Source organism: Cryptotermes secundus, unplaced genomic scaffold (genome assembly GCF_002891405.2).
Source record: "Cryptotermes secundus unplaced genomic scaffold, Csec_1.0 scaffold50, whole genome shotgun sequence".
Lineage (NCBI taxonomy): Eukaryota > Metazoa > Arthropoda > Insecta > Blattodea > Kalotermitidae > Cryptotermes > Cryptotermes secundus.
Window position 1 is genome coordinate 614,494 of NW_019721758.1, and position 26,402 is coordinate 640,895.

General features: G+C 40.3%; 1 protein-coding gene and 1 long non-coding RNA gene across 2 annotated transcripts in view; one reads left to right on the top strand and one right to left on the bottom strand.

Moving 5' to 3' along the window:
• The window catches only part of LOC111875590, a 185,833-nt gene that overhangs the window by 62,795 nt on the left and 96,636 nt on the right, over positions 1–26,402 (bottom strand). Inside the window, exon 3 of the mRNA XM_023871939.2 lies at positions 23,349–23,482. Within this exon, the coding sequence (XP_023727707.1) occupies positions 23,349–23,482 (134 nt within the window). The remainder of the gene's footprint in view (positions 1–23,348; positions 23,483–26,402) is intronic.
• Positions 1–26,402, top strand: part of LOC111875593 — a 243,096-nt gene that overhangs the window by 54,341 nt on the left and 162,353 nt on the right. The window lies entirely within an intron of this gene.

Sequence of the window (26,402 nt, forward strand, 5' to 3'; positions counted from 1 at the left end):
GTCCCTCTCGTTACGTTCTGTTCGTAACCGAGTAACCTGGCTCAAGCGATGAAGTCTCAGACTTGTACTGAGGAGGAGCCGAGGTTCGAATCTCGACCGAAACATTCAGACTGAGGATTCTCGTAGTTTTCCTCAGTTCCTCCAAACGATTACCACGGCCTTTGCCCTTCATATCACTTTCAATTCGTTATTCGCTATCATCCAATCAATTGACGCCATATAACCCTGGTTGTTGGCCTCGTTTAGTAAAGTAAATAGATCCTCCGTGTATTTAAGTAAAACGCAAGGTAATTTGATTCTTTGTATAAACTTCTGTCGCAGAATAATCATCTGAGGAATTCATACCTTTGATGAATGAAATAAGGTATGAAAGATGGAATTCCTGTTGTGAGGCTGATTACAATATCTTCTATCTCTCTCCCCCTTTTCCAGTTGCCCCCAATTTGGAACATAGACAATCCGAGAAACGCTTTGTTTCACTCCAGTTTCTTAATTCTAAGAGAGTCGGCAGGGCTTCTTGGACGGGGCATCAGCCCGTCGCAAGGCCGCTACTTACACAAACACAGAATAAACGCAGAGAGACATCCATGCCTTGAGTGGGATTAGAACCCACGATCCGAGTGTTCGAGCCAGCGAAGACAGTTCATGCCTTAGACCGCGCGGCCACTGTGATCGGCCCATACCTTCTATTGTGTCACTTAATTCCGGAAAAAACACACACGACGTTCTAAATAAGAAAAGGAAAGATTGCCCCACTTAGTTTCACTTTCGGAGTGTCCAAATTTGAGAGACCTGTAAGATGTCTTCTCTTCTATTTTAACGCTAGGCGTACTTTTGTATTCATGTCGTTCCTCAACAGGTGTCCTTCTTCACATTTCATCCTTTGCTCTTATATTATGGCTATACAAATATGAGGAATGCAAGCCCCTCACCTCCCGCTATCCCTTGGAGATCTTTTGTTCTTGTAGCGAACAAAGCATTTAAAAGAAAACGATAATAGAATATCTGATGACACCTGCGGCTGTACTCACAAGACTAGAATACAAAATGGTATCCCCCTGAAGGATATGTTCACACCGGACATCGCTGTGGTTAGCCCAGTTACTTCGTGTTCCAGAGACCTCGCGGTATAATTTCGCTGTGGACGTTGGCTCTCCTGACCGACCCTTTGCGCATCGTTTTAGTAATGATCGCAATACTTTATTATTTGGAAGAATGATTAGTATCGAAGTGTATAATTCTGCTAAAAAACATTGGTAAAATTTACAGGAAGGGGGGCTTTATTTTCGGTAAATTTAAAATGGGAGGTTTGCATCAGAAACACGCAGTAGTATTATGGAACCTAGGAAACATCTCAGCATTTGTTTAACGATAGAGGAGGTCCTGTGTCTAGATGACCACTCCTAATCCTTCGGCGTCCGTAATGATATTTAAAAATTCAGTTCCTACTTCACAGAAAACACTATGTCCACGATAAAATGAGAGATAGTTTATTGCTGTGCTGTTTACTGTGAGAATCATGTGAAACACTTAAATGCATCCTGTGGGTACACTGCACAGATTTTGCATGTTGCAATGGGTGACACATATAGCAACCACTAGCTTTGAGGGATTTAATTTATTTCACAAATATTACGGAGTGGACGCATGCAAAGATATGGGAGACTGTGAGATTTGAGGATTTAATGGCACTGACTACGCAGATTACTCTCTTCTGTGATAAGAAGCAGCGTAGTTTGGTAGATATGTTTCGGAGAATCCTGTTGTCTCCATCGTCAGGGTAGAAGAGTATCTTCAACTCTGATGATGGAGGCTGAAGGTTGTTCTATAAAAATGTAAAAGGTAAACCTATCCCTTTAACAGGCCGCGAAGGCCCATAGGCTTTGAGACGTCGAAGCTCCCACATTTTCTAGAAAATTTGTTCACAAATAGCGGTGAGGTTTTCAGCCGTATGCGCCGGCCGCCCTTTACCCCCAGAAATATTCATGGTATTCATTTCTGTTAGAGGCTGAGTCGACCCCAGGGCCATAGTGCGGCTGTAAGGATTAGGTCAATTAAAAAGCCCAATAATCTCATCGGGAAAGGTTCTTCCGTAACGTTGGTAATTATATGCCCAAGTACACGATGTCACCTGCAAGGAGACGGTAATCTGACTATGGGAAACGGCTTTAGGCCGTCCATCTGTATGCATGTTTTATTTCCGAAACTAGTGAAAGGATTTAGATTAAAATTTGTCATTGGAAGTCCGCACAAAAGAAATTGCCTGTTAAATTTAATTTTGTATCAGCCAAATACAATACATGTTTCAAATGGAATTTAATTCGAACGTGTCGACTCAGCATAAAACCACTCAGTTAGACATGAACTGATACCGTGTATGGCATAAAATACAGATTTCGTATATAACTAAAATTTTATTTAGAACAGTAGTCACTGTGTAGTGAGGATTTGATTTAAGTCAAGAGTATCTAATAGGCCTGTTACGACTGCCCATTGTTACCTTAAGTGTCGTTAATTTGTCAGTATTTTTTATTTTCAAAAATAAATAATCAAAGTCAGATAGAATACCCGTGGAAAATGCGTCCTTACTGGAATACGCCTTCCTCCTCTAATAGTTTACCTATACGTCTGCCATACATGCCCCGCACATCAACTTCGAGTAATTATGATTCCTGCTTCATATTCGGGAGGTCCTTATTTCAGATGTAAGCACGGAGATCTACTGCCTTGACAGAAATTTTCGTTTTTTCTCAGATCCTGCAAGCGGGTCTCGTAATTGGACGCTAATTCCTTGTAGGCTATTGTAGCTTTCCCACATTCTTCCCAAGTCATCATTCCGTGATCATCCTATTATTTGATGCCTGTAATATTCGTCTCTGATCGCGTCATTAATTAAGTCATAAATAAGTAACCTTCACATGCTTAACTAAGTTTACTTTTCAACGTTTCAGCTAGTATAACATTCCCTCTTTAGGTTACTATATTGAGTTCGCTGCTGTGTTTACATGAATGCAAATTACAGGATTTGTTTTAGTCGTGCCATAAAGTCGAAGTAATTCTGCGGCGGCTAGTGTATGAAAGTTAAAGCTACTTACGCCAGGCGCCTCTTACCTCTACTAACTGAACGCCCCTGAATTCAGTGCGTCAACGTTCCGTTTAGCAAGTCTAACCATTGCTGACTAATAGAAGCCTTGTCCTTTTAACACAGTTGGTATCGAGTTGAAACCCTGAACACGTCCTTTGCAGCAGCGTGAGGTTCATCTGCTTGGAATGGACGGCAAGTTAATGTTTACTGAGCATTGCCTGCAGTCAGATTCATCCTAAGAAGTGACGTCACGGCAAAAATTCGCAGAAATACGTGCTGTATGGGAAAATCATACTTAGCTGAGAACGTTTAAAGAACCTTCGCTTTGCGTGCGCAATTCTTGGCTGCCGTAGCAAAGATGTGCTTTCTGAGAAGATGTGTATTGTCGTCCCATACACGGTTAAATTAACTTTACCCAATATGCTAAATTTGAAATCGATAAATGATATTTATTAGTTATAAGTGAAAATTTTGGTCTGTCACATTAAAGCAAAACTTTAATCGAGTGTGTCTGAGAACTGGGTGCTGAGAATGTCTGGATCTGAGAGCAGGAAGTTATAGAAATGTGGAGAAAACTGCATAAGGGGGCTTCGTATCATGTGTTCTTCACAAAGTGTTACTAAGATAATGGGATTAAGGGGAATGAGAGGGCCTGAGAGAAACACGAAATGCATACAAAACTTTCAATTTGAGAAAAGCTGAAGGGAAAAGCCATTAAGGTCACTTAATCCTACATCGAAAGACAGTTCAAAAACTAATCTTATAGAAATGGTATGTGACTGTATAGATTGTACTTATCTGGCTCAGGACAAGTCTTTGGGAATACAGTAACAAATCATTGAGTTCCGTGAAATTCGGAGAACTACCTGACGACCTGAGTGACTATTAGCGTTTCAGAAGTTATTCTCTGTGGAATTTGGAATTCTTTACATCTCATAAGCACTTTTATTTGTTAGGTTATGTGGTTATTCTTGTGCCCTTCTGGAGCCAATCTTGGAAATACAACCCGCATTCAAAACTTTTATACAGATTATAACCAAAATGGACTGCCTCTGTGGTATAGTGGTCAGAGATCCTGGCTACAGATCCAGAGGTCCCTGGTTAGATTCCCGGCGCTACCAGGTTGTCTGAGAAGTAGTGGGTCTGAAACAGGGTCCACTCAGCCTCGTGAGCATGATTGAGGAGCTATTCCAAGGAAATGGAGGCTCCGGTCTAGAAAACCGAGATTAACGGCCGTGGGGAACCCTTGCGCTGAACACGCGGCACCCTCTATCCACAAAATTTAGCACTAACTTCGTCGACAAGCTGCGGTCGCTCGTTCGGTGTACTTCGCTTGCGGACTGCAGGCCACGGAATCTGATTTTTGTTTTGTTTGTTTTATAGCCAAAATGTTGTATATATATCTCACATTGCATTCTATGCAGGAAAAGTCCAAACATGTTTCCTGACTGCGTTATGGAATGACAGAATTTTTCCAAGTAAAAAATGTAAAGCTCTCCACATAACAGGTCATGGAGGCCCGTAGTATTATGAGAAGTAGTGGCTTCCACATTTTCTAGACAGTCGCCTCACAGATGTTGGTGAGGCAAGCCTTACGTGCCTGCCGCCCTTTATCCCCCAGGAAGATTCCTGGTATTCATTTCTGTTAGAGGCTGAGTCAACTCCAGGGTCATAGTGCGGCTAAAAGGATGAGGTAAATTGAAAAAATCCACCTCATCGGGACTCGAACCCGCGACTTTCCGGCATAGTGCCTCATTATTATTATTATTATTATTATTATTATTAGAGGGGTGGGTTTCCCCATGCACTTAGACCAGTTATTGGTCCATTGTGCATCCCCCTTTAATTTCTACTGTCGCCATACCCCACCGGTACTGGTGAGTGCTATCAGCCCCATTCAGCCACGAGGTCGGCCGTCGGTACCTGATATTTCCCCCATCTACCAGAGGCATTGGAAACTACTTGGGCGGGAAATTGTTGCCTAATTTTGCTCAGAGGTCTCCTAGAGACATGAGGATTTTTACGTGCCGTAAATCTACGACACCGGACCCACGGCTTAAAGTCAGAATTGAATATGCTGCAACCATATCACACAGCGCTACAACAGCAGGTACTGCTCCGCTGACTCTAGGTAAAATACCAAGGGGATCGGATTCTTGTTTGTTATCAGTGTCTTATTGACACCAGCTAGGATATATCAACCAATAACGAAACTCTTGCAGACTGGATTAACGGATTTCTATTCCCGGCCGGTTCATGATTATTCCCTCATCATAACAAGCAAAAAGATTCCATGATGCATCCACCTTTTTTATCCAGTGGATACTGGCCACGACTTCAACATCCAAATCCCACATTATCTGGCGCTCTAATCTTTGTATTTGAAACAACGTTGATAAACTAAGAATCAGTCGATCACTGTATTAATTTAACTGAAGAAACAAGGAAGAGATCAAAGCAATACCGAAGAAAAGTTACATCAAAGCACCTTCATTTGAGCACGTTGAATTGAAATGTAATTTTATAGTATGTATAATATTTCTATTCCTACGAGAAGCTTAAGAATGAGATTTTTGAAATTTTGCGTTGGATTCTTTAGGCATTTCAAACCCTGAGAAATATTTACAGGCCTCCTTGTTACTCCGATTTATGGTTATGCTTTGTCTCGTAATTTTAAAACTGATGTGGAATTACATAGTTTTCTGTGTTGCGTCACAACCCAACTCTTGGTTTCCTTCGGAACGATTCCCAAGACAGACTTCTAAGTAGGCGTTTATTTACCTCACGACAGCAGGCATTTCCATAATGGAGGCCCTTACTGACCACGCTGTCAGGGGCATGCAAATATATGTGAGGTCTGAGGTTTTCACGTCTGTGGCTCTTCTCTGAAATGCGGTGTCGTTCTGTCCGGTAGATCATTACCAACATTTTATACGAAACTCTTTCCCTAGGAGAATGATAGATGGAGGCGGTATATTTTTCGGAAACGTTGGTAACGATTTTCCAGAAAATTCGGTGTCAAATCCCACAAGAAGCAATCGTTAGTTTGTAACATAATTCACAATTTTATCGACGGATCGGTGGAGGAAGGAACGTCTAATATTTCAGTAAGAGTTTCCGAAAATAAATGAAAATTAAACCGTGACTATGCCTATATATCTTAGCGCGAAGGGCCATTGTTATGCAATGATCACGAGATGGACAGATCTCTGCGGCAAAGAATTCAGATAAAACAATAAAGGATCTGTGTGTTCCATTTGGTCCTTGCCGAGTTGTTATAAACAAAGGACAAGGTTAGAGCATAGTTCATTCTGTACGGGATTCTGTGAAAAGAGGACTTGAGCGCGTGAAGCTGAAGAATCTTCACCATTAGAAGTTGCCAAGAAACGGCCGGTGAAGACACAGCAGGCTGGAAAATGATTAGCGGGTGCTGTGATAATCTTTTAATTCTAGAGATTATCGGTGATGCTGTAATTACTTGTACTTACGGGTCTTGTGTATAAGAGGTCAATAAATCCAATATCCAATCCGAAACCCCGTCGATAGTCACCCCTACACGTGACAATATAAACGTTATGTACACGGCGCTGCCTCTACTCTCGAAATGTCTATATTAAATTTGTTTCAAGCATTTTATTCTGTTCAGTAAAATTGCAACTTGACGTGCTCCAATTTCGAGCACAGATGTTTTAAAACATTGTTCTTTGAACTTTTCCATCCCGCATTCGAGTTGATTCGTGTACAGTAGATAAAAATCGTGTTTCTTCTAAACTATATTTACAGACACATGGGACATTTCTGTCTTGATGTACTGTGCCGTGGTGAGTGGAAAATTACAGAAACATGAAAACACAGTAAGGGTTGTGGTTCCGCTATGACTTCGGAATCTTTATTTTCAGAACAATTTGTCATAAAAATAATATTTCGCATCAGAAAAACTTTTTTTTTTGAGCAAATGATAGAGAAACTGTAAAACTTAAAAGACTAGTGCATCGCACCAACAGCCAGTGTTTTTAACACATGCGTTCTTCCAGCATTCGTTTATATCCCAGTTTGAATTCCGATATATTTTTAGTGGACAGCAATCAAAGTACGTTTTAATATATTATACGTGTAATGTGCACCATATCCTTTAGCCGTTGCCTGTCACGATCTCCTAAACGAAGTGGAAGTTGTATAGACATACACTAGAGCCGACTGGGGGCCGAGCAGTGACTTCTAAATACAGAAATTGCTGGTTCGAACCACCGTCGGTTTATAGATGTCCAATTTTTTTGTGTTACGTTGTTCCTTGTTGAAATAGGAGCAAAGAATATTTAAAAATGGTTTCAGAATTAGTTATGATACGGAAGAGGTTAGAAATCTTCAGTATTTTTCGAAAAATGGAGAGGAATAACTGAACAAATTTAGATTTGTATCCAAAACATGTTATCATAGAAAATGTCAAGCAGACAAAAGAAGTAGACATGTTTTCAGGTTTTTCCTGATTACATGAACGTTGTGAGATTAGAGACACCTCAGTCAACAGAATGAACGACCACGGGATGAACAGGGGTTTGACTTCCGACAGGAGCAGGCTTCCCCCTTCGCCACTACACTCAGGCTCTAATCAGACGGGTAAAGCGACTGTCGGAACGCGAAACTGACAAATTATATCCATCTAATGTCAAAGCCAGATATGTCAGCAAGTTTATCCCCATTGTAATGACTTAATTCTCAACCATAACGACAGACTTATCTTCATCCTTTGTTAACATTGTAGTTAGCAAGGGAAATTCCAAACTTCCGCGTCTGGAGGATGTTATGAACTGCATATATCTGATGACGGCCCATTGTTCTTACGAATGTCTGACATGCAGTGTGTTGCGGATATCAAAGACAACTTTCCAAGGCATAACACTCCGTACTTCCTCTTAAGCTTATAATGAGAAAACATCGTGACTAAGAATTGTACTTTAGTAGAGGACCGTCGCCACCGACTCGCTATCCCCCGCCAATCCCCGTAAGATTTCCGAATTAGAGGGTTGATTCAATAGAGATTTTGTGGAATATAAGGATTAGTGTACGAGTATAGGCCCGTAGTATTATGAAACTGAGACACCATTTTATGCATTATATGCTTTCATTTTGTTTGCGAGTTCCTTAATTTTTATCATACGTGAGTATGTATTTAACAGAGCGCTGAGGAGAATATTTGTACCGAAGGGAGATGAAGTGACATGAGGTTATAAAAAACTGCACAATGAGGAGCTTCATAACTTGTACGCTTCTCAAAGTATAATTAGAATGATCAAGTCAAGGAGGATGAGGTGGGCAGGGCATGTAGCACGAATGGGGGAGCGGAGAAACGCATATAGGATATTGGTGGGAGAGCCGGAAGGAAGGAGACCACTGGGAAGACCAAGACGTAGGTGGGTGGTCAATATTAAAATGGATCTTATAGATATAGGATGGGATGTTATGGATTGGATTGATCTGGCTCAGGATAGGGACCGGTGAAGGGCTCTTGTGAACATGGTAATGAACCTTCGGTTCCATAAAATGTTTGGATGTTCTTGAGTAACTTCACAATTGGCAGCTTCTCGAGAAGGGCTCAGCTCTCATGAGTGAGTGAGTCTGTATTTACATGTGCACGCGGGACATTACCGCCGCTCTTGGCTCTCTGCAAGCGCTGGAGTCTTGTGGTAGTTTCTGCTTTCACAGTTGTGCGCTCTAGGATAGCGCTAGTTTCGAAATCTTATCCGCAGAAGCAACTAATATTCTAGCACTACTCTTATAAAGGGAAAATGAATGTAGAACTTGGTTATAACGTCATCAAAGGGACCTAAAAATAGTGTCGTTATAAACGAATGTCGTTGTAACCGAAATGGGCACTTCCACAGTAGCCTTATGTTAGTCACGTAAAAATCTACCAAAAACCGAGTTAAAATGTTGCATTTTTTAGAGAAATACGTGGTTAAGTACAGACTAACGTAATATTAACGTGGAATTGCCCAAATGTGTAATATCAAAGACATATTACAGCGCTTTTCACTGGCAATACACACCGCACTAATACTGTATATTAAAGGTAGGCCTACTCACCAAATTACAGTAGATTACATCAATTGTTGTGCCTTACTGTACCTAGATACGAGTACAGTAATCAGTTATCTTCATCTGTTTCCTGTTACTTGCCCAATACACACTTTCTAAATTACGTTCAATGTCCATATCAGAGAAATTCAGGAATGAAAATGACGTTACATACGAGGTTGATGCATTTGTGCATGTCGTACTAAGCAAGGTATAAAAACAGTTGCTTTATGAGGAATTAGTTCGTACCATTGAATATTTGACGCAATAGACAAGGTGTCGCAGAAACCGATGTTGCTATAACCAAGTTTTACTGTAGTTAGCGCACCTGATGCACGTTTCAGTCCTCAAGGCTGTGAATGTGCGCAAGTAAACAAACTCCACGGTATGATGTAGGGGCCTTCATGAACAGATTACAGTTTCTTAACCCGTAAAGAAAATACCCTCTTCTATGGAGCTCAACTATACAACATATTTCGCAAAGATCCATGTTTATAAAGAAAGTCGTCTTCTGGACTTTCTATTAAATTCGTCTTCTGGGTTTAGGCACCGTGTATTCTTCGTTTTGGCTGACGTAGCTGTAGCTACTGCTCTCTGCATTCCAAGCCATTCAACTGCTCTGAAGATGGAGGCGCTACGTTCCTCCGAAACGTCGGCCAAAACGAAGAATACACGGTGCCTAAACCCAGAAGACAACTTTCTTCATTGTCATCGCCGTGAAAACCTCAAAACTTACATAGATGTTTATACTTTCCCATTTAGTTCTGGCTGTTTCAGTGGGAGTCCCCTGCTAAGATACTAAATGCGTTTGTTGTTTATCCTAAATCAGCCACACATGCCGTCCATCTTGATATGCTTACAAGGCCGAGCCTTCAGGACTATTAAAATGATTTGAAACACGTAATGTACGTATATCCATTCGTAGATAATCAGTAGAACATTTGGGAATAATTGCTGAAAATCGAATCCAACAACTGCTCTAGCAGTATGAATCAAAGGATAGAAGATGCGAGGGGCGACTGTTTGAATACTAACAGGAAGAGGGTAAGAGCTAAATATAACGGTTTTAGATCGTTTAACGACGCTTCTCACTTCCATAAATTAGCTGTATAGCGTCGAATAAGAAGAAATATGACCATAATTTTCTATACGTGTAGATAGTCCAATGGTATGCAAAAGGTGGTAATGTTATATTCCAAACTAGTCTAGTGTTTGGGCAACCATATGGAAAAGCTGAGGAAAGCCAATAATATATAAACTAGATTTAAGTCTTTAGCATTACCTTTAAACTAAAACTCTCCGATATGTGGAAGACATTTCCTTTGAGTTCTTTAGTTTAACGTTTATATCCCATTCTTGTATGGTTACGGAAATATTATGCACCATAGAATTTAAATAATAATTTATATTTGCTTTTTCTTTTACGTAATTTCCTTGTTAGGAGACATTTCTCCCCCCACCCCTCCCAAGCCCTTTGCAACTCTATGAGACTTCAGGTGATGAAAGTGGATGTGACTTGAATTGGCATATTTCGCATGCAAAATTGGATAATTTGAGACAAGACCAGTGAGAACTTCTCCCACGTTCTGCATGATTTTGGACAACCCGCACGGGCAAAGATGTGACTGGGCGTTGTGTGAAAGAGCAAATAAGACTGCATATGTCACGACCTCGTGTAGTGGCAATGGTAGGAAATCACACAGGCCAAACTTCAGGTCAGGGAACGTTGAAAAGTGAAAATAAACAATTTATCCAGCGAAATGTAATGACATGAAGATCGCAAGGGAGAGATAAAAAGATGAATCAAAGAAGCAAAATGAACGGAAGTGAATGAATATAGGAATAAAAAGAAATTAAAGCGAAAGCACCTAAAGGTTTTTCAGCCTTACGAATTTATAGCAATTTTCCTGGCAGACAAGTAAAGCACATATTGAAAAGGAGGGAAGGAATGGAAAAAAATCTGTAATAAATGAACATCAAGATTACAGACAAATGCAAATTGGCTAAGAGTTCCAAATATTTGCACTTTGATTTTTAATGTAGGGTTTGCTACGCAGCTCTGTTAAATTCACATTAACTGCATATCAGCACGAAACGCAGTTTAAATGGCCCTTTTATGATTCAGTGTGAATACACTTGCTTAAATAAGGAAATGAAGAGACAGTCACTTAAGTAATATAGTGCAATGTTTTGTAATTACATAATACAGCATATTCACAAATGAGAAACCATGGCTGTGAACTGTTCTGTTTTTATTGTGGAAACTTAGTAAGGAACAGTTTGTCAGATATGAAGACAAGCATGAGAATATACTGTGTCACAACTTCTTGGGCACAATTAAGATTCTGGTTAGCAAGGATAACTTGTCTTGTGCAGTCTGTAGTGACCCGTCACAAGCCGCAGACACAGTTTCTGCCATTTTCAATCCAAGTCCACGCATGAAAACCGAAGTCCGTGTCTTCTACCGCCCTCGCGTGGTTTTCCCAAGTTACAAGTACTGTTTTGTATAACCCGCCTGAACTTCTCAGTTCCTATCCGCACAGAGGAGGGACTCAATGTGAACTGACGATTTCTAAATTTAAATAAATATTTTAATGTAGTTTATTTTAAAATATATTTGGCCGGAACACTGGCTATCTTGGCTGAGGGTTATCGTGGTTTTATTCAGTCCTTTTTGGAGAGTGTCAGCATAGGCCACAGCCGCTTCCTTCTATATCTTTCCAATTCATTTTTCACCGATCATCTGACCATTCCACGCCGTATGCTCTGATATACTAACAGAGTTAAAACAGACCATCGCATACAGAAATGTTAGTCGTAAAATTTTAAACTACTTGGGATATCTAAGCATAGCTGGGAGGATGATATTAAAACTGATCGTGTGGAAAGATGTGAAGTTGCAGACTGAATTCATCAGACTCAGCATATACCGTATTTACGCATGTATAGGCCGCACACTTTTTGCCAAAAATTCAAGAGGAAAACTGGGTTGCGGCTTATATTCGAAATATTCGAAATCACACTTAATTTAAAAAAAATTATATTCATAATTAGTAATACAGGGTTTAATACTCCTGAAATAATATTCCAAGAAAATTATTTTTTCTATAATTTCTGTCTGAAAATTGTGCTGCGGCCTATACACGCACGCGGCCTATACATGCGTAAATACGGTAATTCATAAAGATGAAACTTCGGATTCCATAAAGGTATTTTTTTGTGAGCTTAATGATTATCAGCTTTTAAAGAAAGATCTTAAAATATAAAATACTGAAAATTTTATGTGAAATTGATGTTTTCACGGCGATGACTCTGTGAAGATTTCTCTCTTCTGGGATTTGGTGCCCTGTAATTTGGTTTGTCTCTACCGAAGTACGTACTACCTAAAAGTATACAAGAGTACATGGCATCATATCCAGCAAGACATTAAGCATAACTGTTATACTCGTAATTAATTGCAAGCGTTTATTAAACAATAAAATATTCTTATTTTCCTACGAGAAACTACAGTGTCATGATCCAGAGGAAAACATCGCGAATCCTCGCCGAATCTTATAGATGATATAAAAATATCACTATAGAAAAACCCAGGTGTGGGGCTCGTTACTGGCTCGATTAAGGGGCATCATCTGCCTGCCTCCACCTGTCGGTGTCGGACTTTGTTGGTGCTCAGTGGTCTGTCGCAACCGCGGCAAAACGAAGGCCATTCCTTGGTTTCCTACTGACTGGCTGGCTGCACGTGAAGTCGCGACACGAGGCTCCCAGTGTCGACCTGGCATTTCATTGTCACTTCTGTAGTTCGTATGCATCCTCTTTAAACTGAGCTTTTACACTTAAAAGTAAATTTGCTTTAGTTTCTATAGTTTAAAATTAGAACTATATTAAATTATGACCAATAAACGGAACCTCTTTAAGGCGAAACGGATGACTGAGGGAAAACAAGACTTTAGAGGAAATGGTCGTTTAAATGTGTATTTTTGTTCATGCTACATTTGTCCCTTGGAAATGGTCCGAGACAGAACCCTATTTTCATATATGAAAAAGGAATTAAGCTCTAACTTTGTCGCAGTATGCACAGAATATGTTAATGAACCACTACAACAATAATACGTGTAAAATAAACAAGCTAAGAGAAAATGTGAAAGCTAGTCAAGAAGAAAGACTAAAGGCAGACGGATGATATGGAAGAAGAAGGGTCAGACTGAAATATGTAAGTCTGCTGTTGAATGATAATGCAGCTGACATCTTTAATTTGGGTCATGAACACACGCATTATCCCGTTTTTATCTAGGATGGTTTAAAATAAACCTATGCTAAACAGATGAATATTTAGATCTCTGGAGATTCCGTTATAAACAGGTTTTACTGCAGTTTCATCTACATTCCCGCCGTTTTCCGTAGATATTCTCTCTTCGTTTGTTTTACGACATTGTATCAGCTGCTCGTCATTTCCGGATATTGAATGTAGTATATGAATATGTTGAATAAGCAGCGTTGGACAACTGACAAGAGGTAGGACTCCAGTTTCGGGCTTGGATGTGGTGTTACGGTCTCTTCGTAACAGAATTTCATGCACGCTCTCTCTGTACAGGATGTAAAGAGCGGATGTCACACGTGGAAAGCCTAATCAAGAAGTCATTGGCGGTTCTTGCAAAAGCAGTATAAAATTCTGAAAACTATTTATCACACTGGTTAACCAGTCACTGTAAATATCTCATACTGACGCAGTGTCACTGTACTCATATTTCATTGCTGATATCCTGACTCTTCTTCTGCTGCGAGAAACCGAATCATCACTGTAACAACTGAGGGAGCCATCAAGGCTCACGGCCAAAGGTAGACAAACATTTCATGGCTACCTGCTGGGTATAGGTCAAGGCCGTGGTCTTCCACAGACATAGTCTGGTATGAATCGCCTCTGACCTGAACAGATTCCTTAGCATGAGAATATTGTTAACTTTATTTAGATAAGTAAATGAACTGCTCCATGAGAGTGTCTATCTTCAGGGGCGGGTCATCTGTTCCTGTGCTGTTGGCCGCGGGTGTTGCGGGCGTTGCCTATACACGTGTCTACGCGTCACAATATTTTGTCCTCATGAAAAGGACACTCCTGAACAGTTGGACCAATTCCATAATAAAGCATGACGATTACATAGAAAGTAAAATATATATAACTATATACAATGATTGTGCCAACACTTTTATAGTGGTCTTTTTACTACGTATTTCGTTTGTTTTCAAATATACTTCCTTGAAAACGAAATATTCGTGAAAATGTTTCACTCTAACACCAACATGAGAAAGAAATTTGAGAGTTATACGAGTCTGCCATTTTTATTAGAATAGTGACATTTAGAAGCTTATAATGGTTGCGTATATATATTGGATAAGTGGGACAAGAATTACAAAACAAAAGAAAGACATTACTTGGACAATCGAGAAGGGAATGGGAGGGTAACATTAAGATTAAACGTCGTGAAATGTGTTTCGATAATGGTAGTAGACAGGAGGTGCTCGGGATCGTGGACATTGATATTAGCAATGTTAAAACTTAGGATTCTGCCGTCAGAAAGGTAATTTAGTTACTGGGTTCGTATTAGGGTTCCATGACTCTTGCACGTGTTTCTGGTTAGAATGAAACCCTTAATGCAAAAACCTAACAACCCACTTCAAAGCTAGTACTCTTTCTTTTTAGCGAATTCTTGAATAAGTCTGTGTCATTTTGTGTTATGATAATAGAAACCATCTTTTTGGCAGTGTTTAATTGTATGCCAACACTATGCTCGCATTTCACAGTCTGGTGACCACGGGAAGGGAGTGGCATTGTGACCTAAGTGTCATGTATTATTAAAATCTAATGTAAAAAAAAGCACTGAATAGAGCGACCAGCAGGACTTGAAAATTCATGGCTCAACTGTAATAGGAGAGTATAAATGATCACGATATTTCTGCTTCTTTTAAGCAGATTGTAAAGTTGAGGATGGCATAGTTTTCTTTAAAAGAATGCGTTAAAGGAATTCTTTCAGTTGAAAAAGAATGTTTTTAAAGGGATAGTTTTTATCAAGAAAAAGTCTAGACTTCATGGTTTCTTAATAATGAACTAGTTACAGTTTTTGGTTCCAGTCATCTGTGGCCTACCAGTGATTTCTATCATCTCTGCTAAAGTTAGATCTGTTCCCCTCTTACTAATCCAGGTTATTTTTCCGATTTAAAAAAAAAATTAATGTTATTCCACTGTCACAGCTTCAGGACGGGTGGGGGGGGGCGTGTGGAAAAAGTGGAGTTGCATATTTTGTACTGCATGTAGAAGAGTTTTAGAATTAATGATATATGTCAGGATTGGTATTTTATATTTTGAGTTGCCTCTATTGTGTCTGAATGGATATGTCCTTTGTACCCTGCTTTTACATTCCTTCTACTCCTTCAATACACCCTTTGTTACATTAATTACTTTTAAGTTTGTATGAATGTATTCAATGTATTTGTCCTCTTCCTCCAATGGTTTTATATTTGTGTTCCTGAATATCGTTTTTATTGTCTTGTTCCGGCTTATAAAATGCGTGAATCTTCACCAAACCTGTTTTATCCTGGTATCTTCTTTTCCTATCTTTAGCTTTATGCTGATTTTCTATTTTCTACTGAATTTGTTTATGTTGTCAGCCTGACAGTTGTTTTGTACTACTGTTTTTCTTTTTATATTAAGTTCTTGGTTTCTTATTGAGAACTGCGATCTAAGTGGTACTGAGTACTGCCGACAATCCAAAATATGTCTGCTAGTAAAACTGGAAAGAATTTATTACGATTAGTGTAAGCGGTCATTCGCAAGAAGTAACCTTGATGACATATACCACAATAAAGCATTCGATAAAAGTAGTTGATTTCAGTCCACAATCACGTAACGCACTTCTCGAACACATATTATAATGTTTTTCTTCTACTGCACCCACATCCCTCAATTGATCTCTTCCCTTCAGCCTTATAATTATCAAGATTACTAACAAGGGCCGCGCCATAGCTCAAGCGGTTAGTGGCTGGCTTCCCAACTCGGCGGCCCGTGTTCGATCCCGGGTCTGGTCAAGTGGGATTTATGGTGGACAAAGTGGCGGTGGGTCAGGTTTTCTCCGAGTACTTCGAGTTCCCCTGCCAATCTTCATTCCACTAATTGCTCCACAATCACCCTGACCTATCATCTGGGGCTGGTATAGTAGGCCAGAAGTGGCCGCAGTACAATGGACTTAGTCCCACCCCACTAACAATAAAAAATAGCTTATTAGCAAACTGTTACAGAGCCGAATATAACTAAGAATTCTTTTTTATGAATTTATTACAGCGCTGTATGCTCCTGTTGAGCCAAGTTGTGAACAAGGCAAGATACATCTGCATAGCCCTGAATAGGCCTAATTTCTGAACCAGTCCTTCTCTGTAACTGCAGAACCGGAACGTAAAGACATAACACGATGCCACGACACTGTAAAATACTACGTGAATCTCTGAGACCATTATAATTCTTCCGTTGCCTTCGCAAGAACTGCAGTAAATAAATATATAGACTCTCTCGCGTTGCTATGTACAATGATCGTAATTTTTCCACGCTTCGTCTGACACCCGCAGTTTCGAGTCGGCTGAACATAGTCTCAGGCGGAGAAGGGGGCGTCTCTTGTCATGATCACTGGAAAGGCGTAATTCGTACGATAAATGATAAGATAATTTTATTTTATCAGACTTTCAGTGGGATAATAGTAGTTTTTATGGAGGTAAGTGATGGAAAATTAATTCCGACCCAAAGAAAATATAGCCACAGTGTCTAATCAGTAAAGATTACGAAAAAATCTAAACTTAAAAACTTGAATTATTTGGGCGTATATATTTACCAGCTTCAACCTTATTTACATTTAGGGAAAAGTTCAGAAATGCGATAATATCTATACCTGCAACGGCCAATGTATGAAAACTAGCTCTGGATGATCTACTAGTTAGTTAGTTAGTTAGTTAGTTATTTAGAGAGGGTGGGTTTCCCCATGCACCGCGACCAGTTTGATCTATTGTGCTTCCCTCTATGATATTCTACCAGTCTCTATACCCTACCGATACTGGTGCTTACCATCAGTCCCGACCAAGCCAGCGAGTTCGGCCTCTACTGGCTTGGCGGTATCTATAATGCTTTCCCCATCTATCAGAGGCGTTAGAGACTATTGTTGGGCGGGAAATTTAAAGTCCCTTGGCTCAGTTATCTCCTTTGGAGACAGGAGGTTGTTTTACGTGCCGTAAAGTTACGACACGGGACACACGGCTTAAAGTCCCTCCCGGAGGACTTGTTCCCTGAATTTTTCCGCCCTTAAAAATTCGACGACCTCCGCCGGGTATTTGAACCCGCGTACTACGAGTCATGAGGTGGGAACGTTACCTCTAGACTACGGAGGCCGCTTGGATGATCTACTATATAAATATCAACAAATTTACGGCCTATGTTTGTCAGCAAGGCTAAACATATGCAAGGTCTCGGCCATCTTGTGTGTGTGTGTGGTCTCAGCTTTTTACCCTTCTGCGTTGGTATTTAGAGGTGAATGTTATGATTAACTTGCATAAAATACACGTATAACATTCGTCAGCGATATTGTTTGTTGCTTTGTTCCTCGCCGAGAAGATTGGCTCCAAGCGGTACCAGTTCTGTCTTTTATTCTGGAGATGCCGAGTTTGAATCTCGACCGGGACACCAACTAACCTGACGTCTCTTCCCACACATTCTGATCGGGAAAATGCTAGGAATGTAGGCCCACATTAAAACAAACCACGACCGCTTCCTCACGAAACTTGTCAGTTTCACAGAATGGGATAATTGTTTCATAACAATCGATTTTAAATAACTGATACAGGTGATACAGCGTTGTTAAGTAACCTGCCTTACAACCACCTGTGTGTAGTCTTCTTTCTAAGTGGCGATCTTGCTATGGGGCAAGCCTTTATCGAAGAAATATTTAGGTATGTACGGTATATGTACTGAAGTCCAACCCTCTAGTTCGACAGAAGAGGATTGACTGAGATTTGAGGTTTACAACTCAGGCCTAATGTTTTGAGGCACGTGACATGTATGGAAGTAGCGACATGATTACCGAGGCAGCGAGGGCCAGGCTCTGTTTCAAATGAACATGAGAATAACGTAATTTAGTAAACCGCACTGGAAAATTATCTAATGGCTCTCGAAATAAATGCAAGGCTATGTCTGAAATAAGCCGGTCACAGTAGCTGAGCGGTCTAAGGCATGCACTGTCTTCGTTCCCTCGGAAGCCGGGATCGTGGGTTCGAATCCCGCTCAGGGCACGGATGTTTGTGTACAGGTAGAGGCCTTGCGACGAGCTGATCACCCGCCCAAGGAGTTCTACCGTATGTCTAGGATCTAGTAAAACCGAAGTGAAATGGAGAGTTTCATGGAGGTAGGCCTAGGCCCAAATGAGGGCTGTAGCGCCAATGAAAAAAAAAATCTGAAATAAATATTTAAGAACGCTTTTGAGTAAACGCATTATGTACGGATACCATTGTAGCCGGAACAGGTTAAAGGACCTAATTTAATGTGCTAATTACTCAAAAGATGATTATGGTTATGATGATGATAATGAGTTATTAATTGTTTCGATCCTTAGAGCCCTTCTAAACTGGCGAAACAATAATTAACTGCAGCTGACTCTATTTACATACCGATATGAAAAAGTTCACGGAAATTATCTTAAGTGAGCCTTTATTTAAATTAACATTCAATATTAGTTGACAAGTAGGAAAATCAAAATATCAAACAACACAAAAATTACAATGAAAAGAACCCGCTAAGGGTCCAGACCGGCTCTGGGGCCCACTCAGCCTCCTATCCAAAAGGTACAGGGGGTCTTTCACTGGGGATAACGTAGCAGGGGCGTGGACTACTCATCTCCAGCTAGTGCCGAGGTCAAGAAAATGTGGATCTACACACCCACTCCCACATACGCCTTCCCGACGTAGTGCTTAATTAGTTAACCACAGTAAGAGCTTTACCTTTTGCTTTTTTTGGCCCGCTCAGGTATGCGATGTCCCATATTTTTGCTTTATGCGACGTTTTCCAGGAACACTACTACAAAGCAAATCGGGTTCTAGACACAGGGCCTGAGCGATATTGGTTGGATGTAGGGTCAGTCATAAATGGGGGCCCTGTACCTCACTCCTAAATACATATAAGGATGTGAATGCATTTAATAAATACTTAGAAAATCAGATTTTATATTAAACGAATAATTATGGAAGAATTATAATTCAACAATTCAATTAAACGGAATTCCTACAATCTTTCTCGCTTAGTGTTTTAATGTTATGTAAGAGTACATTTCTGGCCCCCCTGGGCCGGGGACCTGAGCCAGATGGCCCTGCTGAGCCCCACTCTACTCTCATAGGGGCCTGTACTGACCCACGGGGATTATGCTATGAAGAAAACAGCAGTTTACACGTGGGTGACAAGTTTTTCTGAAGGAAGAGAAAGTGTCACTGACGAGGAGAGATCAGGACGGCCAGCAACGAGCAGAACTGAGGAAAACATTAAAAAAAATCGTCAAATTGTGCGTGAAAATCATCGGATAACTGTTAGGAGCATGGCAGAGCAAGCGAAAATCAACAAAGAAACAGTAAAATCTTAACTGAAGATCTTGACATGAGGAAGGTGTGCGCAAAATGGTCCCAAAGGACCTTCTCACACGGCACTGCCTGCGAGGGAGTTCTTAGCTAGTAAACAAATAACTGTGCTGGAACACCTTCCCTATTCACCGGATCTAGCCCCCAGTGACTTTTTTCTATTGCCCAAGGTAAAAGAAGTATTGAAAGGAAGGCATTTTGATGACATTGATGACATCAGGAGTAATACGACGGAAGCTCTGAAGGCCATTCCACAAAACCAGTGCCAAAAGTGTTTTGAAAGGTGGACTAGTACTTCAAAGTACTAGGAGTACTTTTAAGGAGACCACAGTGATATTCAGCACTGAACTGTGTAGCACTTTTACCGCGACGAGTTCTCCAACGTTATTGTCAGACCACACATATATATTTAGTTAACATATGCATTACTGTGTTTTAAGAGGACCTGAGGCTTGATTGTGAACTTACAGACGTGAATCGGGTGATATTACAAGTAAACACACATTAAATTTCATTCATTTCTACCTGAAATGCTTTATGTAAGTTCACCTACATACTTGGTACTAGCACGAAATATTCATAGTTCATTTCAATTCATTAATGAGGTACATCCTGCCGGTCACGGTAGCTGAGCGGTCTAAGGCATGTACTGTCTTCGCTCGCTTAGAAACCGGGATCGTGTATTCGGATCCCACTCAGGGCATGGATGTTTAGTTTGTGTGTGTGCGTTTTTCTGTGTTTGTGTACAGGTAGAGGCTTTGCGATGAGCTGATCACCCGCCCAAGGAGTCCTACCGAATGTGTTAGATCTAGAAAAACCGAAGTGAACGGAGAAGTTCATGGAGGTAGGCCTAGGCCCACTGGGGCTGTAGTGCCGAGGAAAAAAAATGAGGTACATCTGAATGTTGACATGTTCATTGAGCCAACTGCACGTTTATGTTTCAACATTCAGCATCGTTTTTAAAATAAATGAAGTATTGTATAAGATTTGTTTATTTTTCTGTAAAAGGCTGCCACTATAAGATAACAAACGATGAAGCGAAACTATGGACTTTAAATCAGAAACAAGGCTCTACCCAACGATATTTTCACCCTAAGCGAACATCGAACCAGGAACTAAGCTATCTAGTCGTCACCCTATAATGAATTACACTGATTAAAACACACAGACGTATAGACATGTTAGTAGTTATTCTGATCCAATCCATGATACAATTAGCGCGTATCTGGTCTCATTAATTAAGTTTACTCTTTCTTCAAGTTCCAGCAGAATACAAACCAGTTCTGTAGTCATGATATTCCCCAACTCTGCATTGACTGCTCAGCTTAGGATCCTAGGCTGTTTACTTCTTTTCTTTTGTTTCTTTGGTCCTTGAAGAATCTCGCATTTTTCTCCCTTTGTTTCTAAGACACAGTAGCCGGACTTTTAATTTTCGGCAACAGAAATTAAAGCTCACCTCAGAGATATGCAGTATGTAACGTCATATTTTATTTACTTTATTTATTTATGTTTTTAGAGATGCTAGCAGTAGCTCAGACGATACAACATTCAGTGTTGGGACGATTAGTGAATAATGAAATATACAGCACACCCCAAAGAAAAAAACGAAATCAGGGCATTATACCCAAGAAGAAAAGGAAGAACAAACCAAAAACTAATATCAATATTGCAAATAGCTTATATAACTATAGTATAATAGCGAACCCCGGGCGAACGACAACCTAAAATGTGGGACAATACAAAAATATAAAATTTTACATCCTACGTCAAGGATATTTTACATAATTTTAAATTTAAATTCTATTTTCTAAACAATTTTAAAAGTAGAAAATTTCTCGCAACTTCCTGACGGTTGCACGCGTTATAGTATGATTGTGATGAGTAGTGCTAATATGGGGCTATATTATGCCAGTTCGTTAATCTGAGACGTACTTAGACCGTCTGAAAATGGTCCCATACATGGACCGAGAAGTGTAGCAATAATTATATAAAAGCAGTGTGTGCAATTCGAATGGGTCCGTTTTATTTATAATGTGTTGACGGGCAAATACCATCAATCATGACACAAGACAGGATGCAAACAGTGACGATGTTTCGGAAAGACTTGTATATTATACTAAGATTTAATTACTTGACAGAACAACAAAATGCATTAATCATTGCTAATGCATTTTCTTCAAAGGACGTCCATAATAAAGGTAGAAGAAAACCCTACCTCTCTTTTTTATCAACTGACAACAGAGCACCATGCTGCTCATTGTCTAACTTGTCATTAAACAACAGAAATAAGCCCACGTTTTTTCCGGTCGCAGCTTCACAGACTATAGCAGTCGGTAGATGAGTGATCTGACATTCATAGGGTATATAACAAAAACACTGACAGTTACAGATAACATGTTATTTCATCATAACCAACAGACATTCTGAGATAGTGGGTTTTCGGACTTTATCTGTCATCCTGGTTTTTAAGATAACTAAGAAAAACACGACGTTTCGGAAAGTGGATGTGTTTCCGTCCTCAGGTGATGGGAAACACCTATTCTGTTGGGTCCCTCAGAAAGAGCTATCCTCAATCACTGGACGTCCAGTGTTTTTCTTAGTTATCTTAAAAACCAGGATAAGTCCGAAAACCCAATATCTCTGTGTGTTATGCACCATCGTCAGAATCCTATAGTAACAATATACATTCTCTTCACGCCTACATATCTTGTACTAGTCCGTCGTATGAGTGACATGCAACCCCGCGTCATTCCGATTTCAAATTCAACAAATGGGTTCAACTTTCGAAATACACAATTGGAATCTCTAACTACAGTTTCCATAGAAATCCCGTTCATCCATCCACTCATATATTTAATTTTGGATTCTCTGAACATGTATGCCATAAACAATGGACAATTTTGGCAAAGGTCGAGACTGCAATAGCGATTGAGGTGCAAGTATCTGCAACTATTCTGCAGCGATTCTGCAGGCAGAATGAAGACAGTACTGCAAGTCTCAGGCTCTGGCGTGTATGTGTGTGTGTCTGCATGTATATACGTACAGTATGTGTATATGTACGGATGAAGAAATACACCTTTTCATGCAAGTGTAAATATTAGGGCGGCCGCACACCAACTGCGTCAAGACGAGCATCAAGACATGAAACAAAAGACGCAGTCGTGCTTCATTCGTGATTCAGACTCGAGTCCGCACACCGAAGTAACACGTGTCTACCTCTTATCACATCTTCTCTAGTTGATGACATGACGTCATGCCCTTCACTCATGTCGATGAGGTACACTGGTGTTGTTCCTTGAGTACTGATGTCTGAGTCTTGACGCACAGAAAAGGAACAAGCCGAGTCTTGCTGCACGTGTCTGCAGCATGAAGCTGGCGTCATCATCATGACTCAGACCGGTGTCCGGCGGTTTTCGTACTAGACTGTGCTCCTTTCTTTGCATCACGTCGCAGACATCGTGTCTTGACTGTTACGTGTCTTGACGCATGCCGTGTGCGGCGTACTTTAGAATGCGGTCAAGGTGAGGACTGTACTCACATTGTTGACGAGCACTCCACAGTAATCCGGAGCTCCGTTATTAGCGAGCAAATTGATTCCCAATGTCGTCACGTGACTTCCGTTTCCGTAAGTCATGCAACCAGGAGATCTGTAGTCCCGTGCTTGCACCGCACCTGAAACAGAGAAGGAATAATCGAGCCTGGTGTCACAGTGACAGATGTTTACCATGTTAACAGCTGTCCCCTTGTTACCACATCGCGGTGCACCCTAGGTTTGCGCACGAGGTTGCACTTGCAGCCTGAAGTGCAAGCAGTTGCGGACAGCCAACAAGGGACTGGTCTCCAGCTTCCGGATTGGTGTGTGAAATTTTAAAGAGTGTCAAGGGATATTTAGCACATCAGACACAATTCAGGAATGATCTCATAAAGCAGTAACTATAGTACTTACTGGTGAGATGGAAGAATTGAAGGTCCACCTCAACAATGTGAACAATAGCAGATTTTCGACACTCGCTTTCAGACACAAACCAAAAGGAATATAGGAGAGAGTTCTGAAAAGATGACTATGAATTTGGAACAAGCCTAAGCCTAGTCCGTGGAGGACAGAATTACAGTGAAAATAAAGGAGAACTCGTTCATTATGTAAAGTAGTTCCCAGAAATGGAAGCAAATAAAGTTATCTCTGTATGTAATTAAATAAGACGACATGAAGGCGTATGAGAGAGCTTCATACATTTTAGCCTCGGCACTGAGATGAGGGTGAGTGGTCAGCTTTATACCCCAACCGCCTTACTCCTAGCGGAAAAGCCCTCGGTACCTACGGTATACGAGGCTGCATGGGCCACAGGGACGGTTTCAACACTGCAATGAAGATGGTTCCTCACTTTCCGGTGGCCCATTCCCGATTACACAGGAGGGTCCATCCAAATTGCAGGGTACACACACATCTCTCCTGCTTTCTTTTTGGTAACTACTTCCCAAAGGATACATGAAAGCAAATAGGAACAAAAAGCTTGCTCGTGTTAGTGGTACCATTAGGAAATAAGTATTGCATGTGGAAATTCAAAAGGAAGTGCTGGTGTGAGGATTGGACAGAATGTGGGCGTGCACCAAAGGAAAGATCCAGATATGGGGTCAACGGCATGTAGCATATTAGGTCGTAGCTTCCGATTTTCGAAAGGGAACTTTCTCACTGCGCTACAGAACGCGACTGGGTGAAGTAAAACAGCAATCGAACTGATGTCTACTTGAAAACTGTTAGCTCACTTATGAAGATGGGCCTCTGAACTTGGGAATTGACTCTTCTTCTGTCTTCATTTTTATTTACTGCCAGGCTTACTGTACGGAAGTATTGTTAATACAGGTATTAATATTATGAATTTATTATTATTATTAATGTCTGCTCCTCATCTAAAAATTGTCCCTCTGTTAGATATACATCAGCTGCTAATGTTGTTTGCAGGGAAGTTGACGTATTCGGGGCCAGGGACGTTCTTCTCATTCGTAATTATTTACTTTTATATGTGAAAGTCGGTGTATTGTCCTATCTCGCCACATAATGGCATAACCATTGGAAATATATTTGTTTAATTTTTCTCTTCTGTTAATGCTAAATTTAAGTGTTCTTAAATTATTATTATTATTAATTTATTGCCATTATATAGACTGTCATATTTTGCATTTTGTTCTTAAATTATTTCTGTGTATTTCTGTGTACTCGTGCTAACTTTGTAATTGGGTCTGTGCTGTTAAGTTTGCACGTAAATAAACACGAGTTGAATTGAACTACTATTAGAATGCTAGCTCTCGTGGTGTGGCTTCGTGTGTGCTCTGCTGATCGCAAGCAAGGATGTTTGCTTGTTGTGCACAAGGGCCTTTTACGGAAAACAGAAATTTCTTATGTGCTGTTTGACTTGTTCCTCCCGCTTTCATCTGAGTTGCCCCAGTTCAATGAGACTGAACGTGCCTACTGTGCGGATTCTGAAGCCTCCACATACAGGCATGCAGCGTGCGTAAGGTCCTTCTGGTCCTAAAGGAATGACTTCACGCCGGTGAAGCCCCATTCCTGGTCGACGTCGGATCTTCTCGAGAAAATCGTTTCGCGTGACAGGAAATAATTAAAGACAGATAGAGAGACAGGAATAAACTGTCAGAAATAAATATTCCCTAACATAAAAAGAAAGACATGGGAAGAGAAAAATTGGCAAAAGAAGAGTTGCCTGCTACTATCATAATTAGGTAAAGTTTGAAAAGAGAGACTCAGGCAGAAGCATGCCTATAGAAATACGAATCTTACTGCGAAATAGCGCTTCATATGAAGACCAAATCAGACTACATACAGTCTTGCTAAATGTATACGTTGAAGAATTTTTTAAATAAAGTTTATTGATTTTAATGGGGCATAACTTTCACGTACTTCACCTATTTTAGGAGAAATTGAGTTGATATTAGCTTCAAGTCTAAAGGCTTGCGGTAAGGATGTGTTGAAACTGACATATAATGGACAATTCATCGTTCAGTCTTTGATTAAGAACACAACGCTTCGGCCATTGTTCCTTCTTACGTCATCAGATAAAAGTACAAAGTTCCTCCTTGTTAGGTCCATTAGATTCAAGTAATTTTGTCCCGGGATTTATTGAGAACGGGAGTAGAGACGGCTTTCGAAACGTATTACTTTTATAAAAATGAATATATAACTGCAAAAGACAAACACACACACACACACCACACACACACACATATATATATATATATAAGTTTGAAAATATTACTGTAGTCATACCATAAATAGTTTAAAATTTATCAGCGTTGTTGGAATTTAATGGGAGGCAAATTTAATACTTTCTTCAAAAATATTTAGAGCAGGATGGAATCTTTCGCTGGTTGTGTTCCCGCAACTTCTTTTTCGATTAAACACATGGCATATGTATTCCAAATATCTGAATGGTCGGCATTGTTTGCTGTTTGAAATCGTAAGTTGTCCTAAGCCCGTACGCTCATGTCCACCGCACACATTATTTACTGCCAAGATTTTCGCAAGTTCCATTCCACCTCGGCTCCAATTGTTCTCAGTTTGAGGTACACTGCAACTCTA